Consider the following 13,136-nt stretch of genomic DNA (forward strand, 5'->3'; position numbering starts at 1 on the left):
CTGAGTGGTTAGGATATCCATTCTCCAGCCAAAAGACTGCAGGTTCGAATCCCACCGTGGGCATGGATGTTTGCGATTGTCTGTGAAAATACTACTGTGGTGATGAGACATTAGATGGTGTTGGTGTGGATGATGTGGTTCATGCTATAGTTGGTGAATTGAGTGGAGACAGAGCTGCAGAGTAGGTGCCCTCCCTTGACGAGTCTTTGGACTCCTTGGAAGTGTCACGTAATAATAAAGAAGCGTGTAAATCTAATGATTTCCATATATTATTTTCAAGTATGGCTTCAAGAGCATATTGGACTGAGTGTGCTTAGAGAAATAGCATGCAAGATCCCTCCCCCAACTAGCAGTAAAACATGTACAAATAACTCATCTTAACAATAACATAAACATCTCGTTTACTTCAGTTATTTTCATTAGCTTTCTGAATTATGCAGATATTATGGCAGCATTAGGTTCAGACAAAGAGCAGGCATCATGAATGGCTCTAATAAGTTGCCAGCCTTGTTAGCTGAGTGGTTAGCGTATCCGTTCTCCAGCCAAATGGCTGCGGGTTCGAATCCCACCATGGGCATGGATGTTTACGATTGTCTGTGAAAATACTACTGGTGGTGGTGGCGAGACTTTAGATGGTGTTGGTGTGGATGATGTGGTTTACGCTGTCTTTGGCAATTGATGAGGAAATAAATAGTATGGGAGTGATTGGGAGTCAACAGAATGAAAGCACAAGAGGTCTAGAAGAAATGAGATGTCGTGAGAGTGGGGGAGTAAGTAAAAGAGCATTGAGTCATGAAACTGCGAGAGTCATGCTGAATAGCATAGAAAATGAGGCCGTGAATGACTCATTTGGACTTGAATGAAATTACGAGTATTAAAATATATAGTGATTCTATGATTAAGGGTATGGATATGCCTGAGGAGTGCTTGACTGGTGGAACAATAGAGAGAGTGGCTTTAGCAATAAAGAGAGGGCATGATGCAGAAAAAATGATAGGTAAGGTGGGTACAAATGACCTGAGCGGTATTATAAATCGGGTAGCAAAAGATTTAAGAACATTGTTAGATATCGTGAAGAAGAAAAGTGTCAATGGAGGGATAGTGTGTGTACTGCCTCATTTTGACAATTATGAGTTAAGTAAACTAGCAATGATAATGAATGATATGATTGCAAGAATGTGCAAAAAAAGAGGTCTGGAATTTGTTGATGTCTAGAGTGTTTTTGAAGGAAAAGGACAGCTGTATGCAGGAGATGGATTGCATCTGAACATGGAAGATCATAAGTGATTGAAGACGTTACTGTTTTCTGAACAAATTGAAGTAATTGGACAGGGAAACTAAAATTGAAAAGGTTGAGTATAAGAGGGAGAAACTTAAGCAGTGATTGTATAATTGTTGATCCTTATTCGTGGAATAAATTGCAGAATAGAGGGGATAAAAATCGGCAAGGGACTACTGAAATTAGTGACATGTATATCAGTTCTAAAGCTGGTACAAGAACTAAAGGGAATCTGCAATTTTTGTATACAAATGCAAGAAGCATTCAAAATAAGAGGGAAGAGTTTTTGGCATTAGTCAGTGCAATCTCACCAAAAGTTGTAGGCATTAGTGAAACTTGGCTGTCAGCAGAAGATGTGGTCACTGGAATTGAATGTGATGGGTACAGTATTTTCAGAGAGGATAGAGAAGATAGAACAGGGGGAGGAGTACTGTTGATGATAGCTAATGAGTTGCAGCCAAAGAAAGTAGTATATCAAGATGATAGACATGTGAATGATAGTACATTTGAGGCAGTCTGGTGTGAAATAGTGACCAACGCAACCAAATATACAGTTGGTTGCCAGGGGATGATATTGAATTCATGCATCAGCAAATTATGCAATGAGTGCTGGGTTAGTGATTATTATGGGGAATTTTAATTATGCTGATATCAATTGGAAGGAGGAAATATCACGTGGTAAAAAGGAAATGGAATTCATACATCTTCTACAAGATAATTACTTGAAACAGCACATAACTGAAGGGACACTCTGAACCAATGACCAGGTCCAACAGATATATGCATAAGTAAGGTGTCCTCGTTACCCCCAGTTAGTGAGAGCGATCATGTGGTATTGCCTTGGGAGGTTGCAAAATTTGTGGATTTCTCTCTTAAGAAGCAGGTATGTACGGAACTACAGGTTAGGCAATTATAACAAGCTTCAGAGTGAGCTTGCAGCAGTCCCATGGCAGAACATATTGCAGGGAAAAGATGTTAGCAGTACATGGGATAAAATCAACAGGCATCTGAGGAAGACTATATCAGATTGTGTCCCCATGGTCAGGAAGATAAACAAGGTAGGCGTTAGATGGATGAGTAGTAGTATTATCAAACTTGATCTGCAAAAAAAAAAAAAGAAAATGTTATGGAGAATTTACAAGGAGAAAGGTGATCAGCACACCCATAAGCAGTATAAGGCTCAAGCTAGGAAGGTTACCAGCATAGTAAGAAAAGCTAAATCAGATTATGAGATGACCTTAGCCAAGGAGATCAAGGGTAATCCCAAAGAGTTCTTCCACTATGTGGCAAGTATAAGGAAGAATGACTTCGGAAGGATAACCTTTAGTGGGTGCTGATGGTATCGAGGTGACCAATTCAGATGTTATAGTCCAATTACTGAGTGATCACTTTTCAAAAGTCTATCATCCAAATAAGAATATTTCTGTACCTGTAGCAATAATTAATGCGAGAATTGAAGTTAAGAAGGAAGGAAGGCAAAGTAGTTCCTTTGCATAAAGGTGGCTCCTCTAAAACTGTGGTAGTTAATTACAGACCAATCACCATCTCGGGAGTGGTGGTAAAAGTATTGGAAAAGTTGGTTAAAGACAAAATTCAAGAATGGGTGGATCAGGATATGATACTCTATAGAGGGCCAAAATGGTTTTGTTAAAGGTCAATCCTGCCTTAGCAGTTTATTAGCTTTTTATAATAGAATGACATCTGAGTTGGACAAAGGAAAAATGGCTACACAGTAGTACTTCTGGATTTTGCTAAGGCTTTTGACAGGATACCCCCATGGAATACTGTTGCGCAAATTGGAGCGGATGGGGGATGAATACTAAACTGGTGATATGGATAGGAGAATTGCTCAGGGAGAGATACCAGAAGGTGGTGTATGGAGGAGCAGAGTCCAGGATGAGGCAGGTGACCAGTGGTGTGCCATTGTTGTTTAATTTGTACATAAATGATATAGGAAATAGCTTAAAGTGAGATATTCAGTTGGTTGCTGATGATGCAAAGTTGGGTAACACAATAAAAAATCAAGCTGATGTTGGGAGTTTGCAGGATGATTTAAATAAGCTGGTAAAATGGGCAAAAGGAAATGGATATCAATTCAATGTGGAAAAGTGTAAAGTTATGTATTTTGGGATTAAAAGATTACCAGCTGTGTACTACATTGATGGAACGGTACTCTAAGAGATTCATGATGCTAGGGACTTAGGGGTGTTGATAGATAGGGAGATGAAGTTCAGGGGACACATTGCTAAGGGGTCCAAGATTGAACATAGGATTACTTAGTTATTGAGGAACACTCTAACATCCAGAGATAAAGAGGTTATTATTCCCCTTTATAAAGTGTTGATACTTCCATCACCTGGATTCCTTGGAGATGAGGAGGCTGTGGAGAGGGTTCAGAGGAGAGTGACTAAGTTGGTGAGTGATGTAAAAAATGCTCCCTACATTGGTAGATTGAGAACTTGTGGATTGCAGAGGTTGGTTGATAGGTGGAGAAGAGGGGATATGATAAAAACATTTAAGGTACTAAAAGGTTCTTATAAGATTGATGCAGGGGAAATGTTTCAGCTGTGTGATAGTGATGGAAAAACAAGAGGTCATCCCTGGAAATTAAGGAAAAGTGTGGTTAACAAGGGTGAGAACTAGGTTTTTTCACCTGGAGGGTGGTGAATGAGTGGAATGCATTGCCCGACTCAGTTTTGAGTTCATCTGTAAATGAGTTCAAGAACAGATATGATAGATATTGTTTTGATAGTTTGGGTTTTCCGCGATTAGTCTACTGACTCCCTGGAGATACCCGTAATAATAATGATTGCCAAATTGTAAGGAAAGGACTACAGTTTGCAAATATAAAGGGGAAAATTCAATGGCACAGATTAAATTCCTCAAAGCGCAAGTCATCAGTTTGAGGAATTTAATCTGTGCTATTGAATTTTTCCCTTTATATTTACAAACTGTAGTCTGAGTTGGACAGGGAGTTGGACATTGCCGTTAATATATCTTTATATTAACGGCAATCATGCCATTCATCATGTCTGCTCTTTGTCTAAACTTAATACTGCCGTAATATCTGCATAATTCAGAAAGCTAATGAAAATAACTGAAGTAAATAAGATGTTTATATTATTGTTGAAATGAGTTATTTGTACATTTTTTACTGCTAGTTGGAGGGGGGGGGAATCTTGCATGCCATTGCTCTGAGCACACTCAGTACAATATGCTTTTGAAGCCATATTTAAAAATAATATATGGAAATCATCAGATTTACACACTTCTTTATTATTATAACAGCATATGAATTTTAGCAATTCACTTACATGTTACAAGATGACAAATGTGCATGAATGAATTACAGCTAGTGAACTCATTATTACAAGCTACTGAAAACTCCTGGCCAGAGTATATAATGTCAGTACATGCTAGAACAAATAATTTCATTTGTCCAAACAAGTTTTCACTGTTCCAGAATAAAGTAACTAGTGATGTAGCAGCATTCCGCTTAACACCATTATTGTTTAGTTTATATATCTTTATATTAATGATATTGCAAAGAGATTAAGATGGGAATATATAGTTTGCAAATGATGCAGTTGAGGAAAGCTATGAAAAGTGAAACTGATACTATAACTCCTCCAAGAGGATATGATAAGGTTGGAGAATGGAAAAATTACTACTGTAAATGTTATTTTTTACCGATGCAAAAACAATGGAATGACTTCTGTTTCAATAAGGAAATACAGTGAGCAGGCATATTTAAATAATTATTATTATTACGTAACACCTCCAGGGAGTCTAAAGACTCATCGAGAGAGAGCATCTACTCTCCAGCTCCACCAACTACCTTCATCATCTACACCAATGCCATCTACTGTTGACCACCACCACTAGTATTTCAAAGACAATCACAAATATCCATGCCCATGGCAGGATGCAGGATTCAAACCCGTAGCCTTTTGGCTGAAGAGCAGATATGCTAACCACTTGGCCAAACAGGCCATAAATAAATAATAAAAATAATAATACATAAATAAATTATAATACCAGAATAAACTCATGTAAAATATTATTTTATTAGTGTAATTTTTGTCTAAGTATCAAAGGCATCTTTAGTACTTCTAAAAAGCTAACTGACAATTCCTAAGTAGCTAATAAGATAACTAAAAAAAGGGCATTAAATTTCCTAACTTATTAAAATAAGTATATATATACATCCACTAGTGAGACTATACCAAAGGAGATAGAACAGATATTGGACCTAGAAGCGACGGTGAATAAAACACACTTTGGGAGATAACACAATGGGTTATTTCTGTTCTGTAATAACGAGGGAGGATATTGATAAACTGAGATAAAGTTATTGTTGTGATGTACAAAGCTTCAATCCTCCCCCTGTTAGTTACTCCTTTAATTGTCAACTATAAAACAAACATAACTTGACAAAATTTCTCTTATGAATTAATCGTTACTATCATCACCACAAGACCTCCATATTGTCAAAAGATTCAACATGGGAGGTCCTACTGTCACACACAACTTGTCATACCATGCCTTAAACATATTTAACATCTCTGTACTCACTACACTCTCAGGCAACGCATTCCAATCACCCACCACTCACCATGCAGAAAACCTACTCTCACACTTCTGTCTTTTTCCATTTTATGAAACCCTCATCCACATTAATCTAGTAATAACCCTTGACCCATTTATGTGCCTCACTCTTATTCCCCCTCCTACTCTTTATCCACTAAGCTCTACAAATTGCATTTCCTCAATATTTTCCCCCTGCTCAATATTGCAAAAACCACACCTTAGTCAATTGTTTCTGTACCATTTCTGATATCTTATCATCCCCTTTGAAAACCTGGTGATCAAATCTCTGCACAGTAATCCATGTGCAGTCTGATCAAAGCTTTATAGAATGGAACCATAATGTCCATACTTCTATATGTTAGTATCCTCTGCATTGTCATAAGATGTGCTATCTTCACACTTTTAGCAATGTATCCCCTAAATTTTAAGTCCTCATCTGCCATCACTCATGAATCCCTTATCTCCTTTTCCTCCTCTAAAGATATTCCCACCAATTGTATACTCTGCTTCCTGAATTTTAAAACTTTATATTTTTCAACATTGAACTGGCAACACCATTCCCCCAGTATAATTTTTTTTTTGTTTTGAAGTTTTTTTTTTTTTAAAACTTGTTTATACTATAAATTAAAGTGTATATATAATGTGCAACACTTGTATGTATATATAATGACTTGACATCAATTGCCTTGGTATCACTTCTAGGCTGGCTCCCACTGATGGGACCTCAAAGGTCGAAACCAGTCTGGGTAGTGGCTTTTTCCATAATGTATTGCATTATGGAATATTAATGTGCTTGATGTCAAGTCATTAGCCTCTATATACAAGTAGCCAAGTTATGAAGTTACTTCACATGCCCTTGTTTGCTTACACTTGGATAAAGGATTACACCAAGGATATAATTTCTTGGCATCTTTAATTTATCCCCAAGTAGTATAAGACTTCTTGCAAACTACCATAACATGCTTCCTCATTGTTCTTCCCAACTTTGCATCATTCGCAAACAAGAATATCATAATCTTTCCCAATATGATGAACATAAAGGTTAAATAGCAACAGTCCCAAAAATAACAGACCCTTCCTTGAGCATACCATTACTGACTTTCAACTTCAGAGATATTGCTTGCCCATACACTACTTGTTGATACCTACCATGCAGCCAATCTCCAATATGGCACACTAACTTACTAATTCAGTCCTATCTGTTCCAATTTAATTACCAGTTTGTAATGTGCCTATTAAATGCCTTTAATAAGCACATTAAAGTGGTTGGTTAGGTTACTCCTAACTAACCTCTCTAATACCTTCACTACAACTGCAGATATACAGACTGGTCTATAATTGGAAACTTCTGTCTTAAAGCCGTGCTTGTGGAGTGATAATATTTTCATTTTTTTTTTTCCACTCCTCAGAAACCTTATCCACTGCACAACAATGATTAAATAACCAGGTAAAGGGCATAGCTAACTATCTGGCACATTCCTTAAAAATACATGGTGAGATGTCATCCATTGCCATAGCCTTATTTAATATTAAGGGACTCAACATGTGATACACCTCAGATTCTTTCACCTCTTCTAATACTTGCATCATTTATACCAGTATGATATACAGTGATGAAGTGCTCAATAAATAATTCTATATTATTATCAACACCTGACCTCCATGGAGTCAGAGACTCATAATGGGAGGTACTCCCTATTGCATACAATGCTCATCCAACCAAGTCTTAAACTGATTCAATGTCTCCACAACACACTCAGGCAATGCATTCCACTCACCTACCATCCTCCATGCAAAGAACCTGCTTCTCACTCCTTTGCTCACACCCTCCTTATACAGTTTCCAGCAATGGCCTCTTGTTCTACCCCCCCCCCTCTCCAATTCTATGAAAAATCTCTTCCATGTCTACCTGATAACAAGGGGAAATATATATCCTCTGCTACCATAACTACAGACCAGTCAACATGCCATAATTATTCTTCTATTTGCTTGCCATATAGTGGAAAAATTCTTTTGAATACTCCTTGGTCTGACTGGCCAATCTTCTCTCATAGTGCACCTTATACTATTCATAAGTTTGATCACCACTGCTCATCCAACCACATCTTAAACTGATTCAATGTCTCCACAACACACTCAGGCAATGCATTCCACTCACCTACCACCCTCCATACAAAGAACCTGCTTCTCACTCCTTTGCTCACACCCTCCTTATACAGTTTCCAGCAATGGCCTTTTGTTCTACTCCAATTTTGTTTTATACCTTCTCAATAACACCTTTTACAACACTTGCTTGATTTCACTATTCATTCTTTTCGCTCCTACTGTTCCTTTTATCACAATTTAAGTCATTCATGCCCACAACTACCAGTATTTCTGATGTCCACTCTTTCCTTTTCTGCAAAGCATCATTTATTTATTTCAATGTTCCACCAGGAAAACATGTTTTGTGTACTTTGTTCATCACATCTGTAATGATCAAATCTCAACAAGATCTTACTTTAAATCTCGAGATTTAAATTACATAAAACCACCAACCTCTTATTTAGACGTTGAATCTCATCTATCAGACACCTAATTTAGCTCTTCATTTTCATCAACTCTTATCTAATGTCTTCCACACCATTCCGTTTGTTATGATTACTAACACTTACATTCTGATTTCTGTTTACTACCGATGACGCTAGCTCCCATTTTGAAATACTCTAACCTATCATTATATTTTGCACATACATTAATACTGTACTTTACTTCTTTTCATTCATCCTAACAGTCCACAAATTTTTCACATTCTTCGATACATACATAAAACAATTCCCTCAACAGATCAACTGAGAAATATCCAATACAAAACCAATATTCTTGCCGAAGTATTTCTGCACCACAAAAGTCCAGTTCCTTACGGACGCGTTTCCAGAAAGCAGCAAGAACACAAACGCTTTTTAAATCCTATCTAGCTTTTTGAGACTAAGCAGGCAGTTCAATCTCCAACTGTAGCCAGTCAGAGATAGCTGGCCCATGACTATCACTGATTATGAGCAACAACCGATGAAGAGACAGGCAAACAAGTGCTGCCGTCTCCTGATACCTAACCCTAACAGGATGTGCTACTGTCTGAAATAATGTGGGATCTACGGTCGATTTTTTTGAATTTACGGAAGAAAAAACCGCTGGCCCGTGCTAGAGATCGACTAACTCTGGAACCGGTAGGAAAAAGTTCCTCCAGTGGGCTTGTATGCAGCATAAGAAATGAAGCACAATTATAAGAAAAAAAAATCCGCCCTAAGCAGTACATGCAATATGCGCTTTTTTTTTTTCAATCAATCCTTATAATGCATAATTCCTCTGCAAACAATAATCTCACAATTATTCCGGTTTTATGACCACATTTTTTTATTAAAGAAAATTGTTTAAAACTAAGCAAGTACTAAAAACAACAACAAGTTTCGTTAGTCGTCAGACTAACATCTTCAGGGGTAAAGAGAACTAAAAGTTTAAAGCACAAAATACTAGAAATTATGAAAATTAGTTCATTTGTTGGTATTGTGAACATCAAAACAGTTCATTAAAAAACTGAATAACAGATCTATACAACCGTTAATGCGTGTTAGCTGGAGACAATGCTGTTTGCTGTCGCGTTCTGTGGTTCACCCTCACTCTGTCCGAGGTCTGAAATTGGTAAATTTTTAATAAACGATGACCAAAATTGATTTAAAATCAAACCTTGGTTTTTGTTGCATTGCGTAGGAATTTTGATCATATTTGCTGCCTCTGAATTTTCTTGTGAAACAATTCTTATCTATATAGGACATGTTTGTTCTATCCCAGAGTACATCATGACCGGTAGGGATTGTGTGAAATGCCAATCCCGATTTATGTTCTCTCTTATTTTGCACGTCCTTTTGATGTTCGCTCAGCGGATTTCTCCCGCATTTATGTGGGGGAGATGAACCCGATGTCCTCTTTCTTAGCACATACCCATGACTCAAAGGCAAATTACCAGTGAGTGTGGTATTGGTTTCGGTACTGTTAATGCGATTTTGAAGAGGTTTAGGGAGACAAATACCTTTTCTCCTAAGTAAAAAATGTGGGCGAAAAAAGGAAAACTCAAGATCGTTTACTAATTAGGAAAAGCAAAATGAGTCCAAGATTGTCGCTGTAGACAAACAGACTTGGAAGCTGTTGTGATTAATGTTTCTGGACATCGCAGTCCGTTGAAGACTGCTGGAAACAGGGAAGACTGCCTACAGATATTAAAAAAATAAATAAATTAAAATAATAAAAAAACAATTGTTGACAAAAACTACAGTTGAAAAAGAGGCTCCAGTAGGCAAAAGTGTACAAAGATTGGACTGTTGACAAGTGGAAAGTTATATTCTCAGGTGAGAGCCATTTCTTTGTCCAAGAAGAGCGAGTACACTATTTTCGCAAATCAGGGGCTGAGGAGACTTCTCCCGACTACCTTCAACACCCAGCTAAAAAAGATTTTGTGGGGTTGTTTTACACATGACCAGGATCACTTGTGCCTGTTGATGGTATGATGAAAGTGACCAATACATAAAAATATTGGAGAAAAGAGTGGTCCCACAAATCCAGAAAAATAAAAGAACTCATCTTCCTACAGGATCTCGCTCCATGCCCAACACTTCAAAAAAAGGAGTTCCTCAACAATCACAACATCCAATTGCTTTGATGGCCAGTAACTCTCCTTGCATTAACCCAATAGAAACTTTTTGGGGCCATAGTGAAAAAGAGACTTGGAAAATTAAGTTGTGATTCAAAGAATAACAATAATATAAAAGTATGGTTTTGAGATGCAGAAATCAGAAAAATGTGTACTGCGTTATTAGAGTTCATGCCTAAGCTAATTAATGAACTTATTAGGAACAGAGGAGCATATATAAATTAGGTAAAGTTTGAGTTGAATTTTTGTACTTATTTTCTTGCGAATTTAATTTTTCTTTAAAATGTGAGTGTTCAGATTAATTTGTTCGCTACTGTACAAGCTTAAAACAGTGAAACATAATTTATTTTTGTTTTCATTATTTCCTTGTGCTACCTCATCAACATTCTCTTCATAGCTATAATACTTATATTTCACCTCTTATGATTAAGACATTTTATAGACTGCAATGTTATGTTTAGTAATAACATATTTGTTCATACATTTTAAATTAATGGGATGTTGAATAATGCTCTTGGGATATTAGCAAATGAAAGAACTAAAAGATATTTGTTTTTTTTTAAAAAATATGTTCTTCAAATTTTATATCTATGATGAATAGTGTAATATTCATTCTTTTAAGAAAATCTATAAAAAATAAGTAAACTGGAATAATATAACTGCTTATGAAATTAAACTTGATATAGCTTACAAAAACTTACCCGCAACTTGCTCCTCTGTTAAACCATATTCCGTCTGAAAATCAATAAAGCCCATGTTGATAATTTGTTAATTATTTAAAACATATAAATCAAGTTTTATTGAGTTCTAATATTAGTCATTAAGAAATTAAAGGTTTTTTTTTTCCCATATAGTAGCGCAGAAGTTACTGAAAATTAAGTATTTTAGATACTATTTTATTTATTAAATCCAATGTTATAAAATTACAATTATTAGCTAGTGCGACATCTGCTGCTGCTTAGATGTTAAAAAATTTGATATACGTGGCTGGAGCATTGTTTCTGAGAGACGAAGCGCTGCAATAAATCCATTCGATTTCTCTGTTTGGCTTTTATTACTGACATGGCTGAAAAAGTCTTTTCACACAGAAAAAACTTTTATAACTCAGAGATGGATATTCTTTTTCGAGTGATATCCAAAATTGAGACAATGATTGCATTTATGTCTGGACACCAGAAGACAACTCGATGAGCTTTTCTTTTTCACGAGGGTCAAGTGCGCATGATTTTATATCTTCCAAGAAGGGATTATTAATCCAGAGGTTACCTTTACGAGAATTCTCATTTTCAGGGAAATAATTATTCAACATTTCAGCTAACGCCCTTAAATGTTGACCTATGTCGATTATGACTTTCTTGTTGACATCAGCAGCAATAAAAAACTCTCCCAAAAGTGGAAACATTTCTATATCTTCCACTTGTACGCCACTATCACAAAGAGCCAGCTTCTCTTTGAACGCATCCATTTTATTTCTCAGTGTAAAAATATTTGTACAAGACCCCTGAAGAGAAATATCGAGTTCGTTAAGAAGGCTAAATATGTTCGCCTTATACGCAAGCTTAGCCATCCATTCCTCATTCAACAAAGGCCCTACTAGGTCAGATTTTCGCTCTTGCAGAAACTGCTTTACTTCTTCCCTCAGTTCGAAACAGCGTGCAAGAACCCTTCCTCTCGATAACCACCTCACTTCTGCATGGAGAAGGAGATGGTGCGAATCCATACTCTCACACAGTGTCGTGAACAGCCTGGAGTTCATAGCTCGACTACAAATTTCATTAAGATCTTCACCGTGTCATTCATCATAGTGTTTAGTTCAGTAGAAAGCTTCTTTGTAGCTAGGTGCTCCAGGCTGAACAAAACTTCTGGGTGCGCGACTTCCTTCATTTTGGAAACTACTCCTGCGCGACGTCCAGTCATGCTCGCAGCACCGTCCGTACACACTCCGACGCATTTGCTCCAGTCTAAGCTCTGCGCTTGAAAACACCCATCAAGAACATTAAATATCTCTGAACTAGTGGTCCGTCCAGGTAAGTCAAGGCATCAAAGAAGTTCTTCCCTTAAGTCTTCATCTTCACTATACCTCACGAAGCAAAGTAGGATAGCATGGTTACTCTCGTCAGTTGATTCATCAAGTTGAATCGCGAAACATCTCTATTTCTTTATCCCCTCTACAACTTGCTTGTCAATATCAGTGGCCATATCAATAATTCTCCTCTGAATGGTGGTGTCCGAAAGCGATATAGGCTTGAGGACCCAAAATTTCTCGTACGACATCTAAGATGCAAGGCTTTACTAACTCTTCACCAATAGCAAATGGTTTTTTCGTTTTAGCTATTCGAAGATCAACTAAATAAGACGCTCGAAGCAGCGACTTGTCACTAGTCATCATTTTCATTTCACTTTTCATCTGGTCACGTAATCTTTGAAAAAAGTCCAGTGACTTATCAATAAAATCTCTATGCTCCGAATGCAAATGACGAGCAAGTTTGGAAGGTTTCGTAGCGTCATTTGACAGAATTTCGGAACATACTACATACAAAGGCCGTGGCGATAGTTCACTGCCAGGGGCTACAATGAAACCAA

General features: G+C 37.1%; 1 protein-coding gene across 1 annotated transcript in view; it reads right to left on the reverse strand.

The window, feature by feature from the left end:
• The window catches only part of LOC150109318 (neo-calmodulin-like), a 101,458-nt gene that overhangs the window by 40,868 nt on the left and 47,454 nt on the right, over positions 1–13,136 (reverse strand). Inside the window, exon 2 of the mRNA XM_090407399.1 lies at positions 11,255–11,288. Within this exon, the coding sequence (XP_090263525.1) occupies positions 11,255–11,288 (34 nt within the window). The remainder of the gene's footprint in view (positions 1–11,254; positions 11,289–13,136) is intronic.

Source organism: Typopeltis vanoorti, chromosome 2 (assembly GCF_054136105.1).
Source record: "Typopeltis vanoorti isolate ZY-2024b chromosome 2, IOZ_Tvanoo_1.0, whole genome shotgun sequence".
NCBI classification, from domain to species: domain Eukaryota; kingdom Metazoa; phylum Arthropoda; class Arachnida; order Uropygi; family Thelyphonidae; genus Typopeltis; species Typopeltis vanoorti.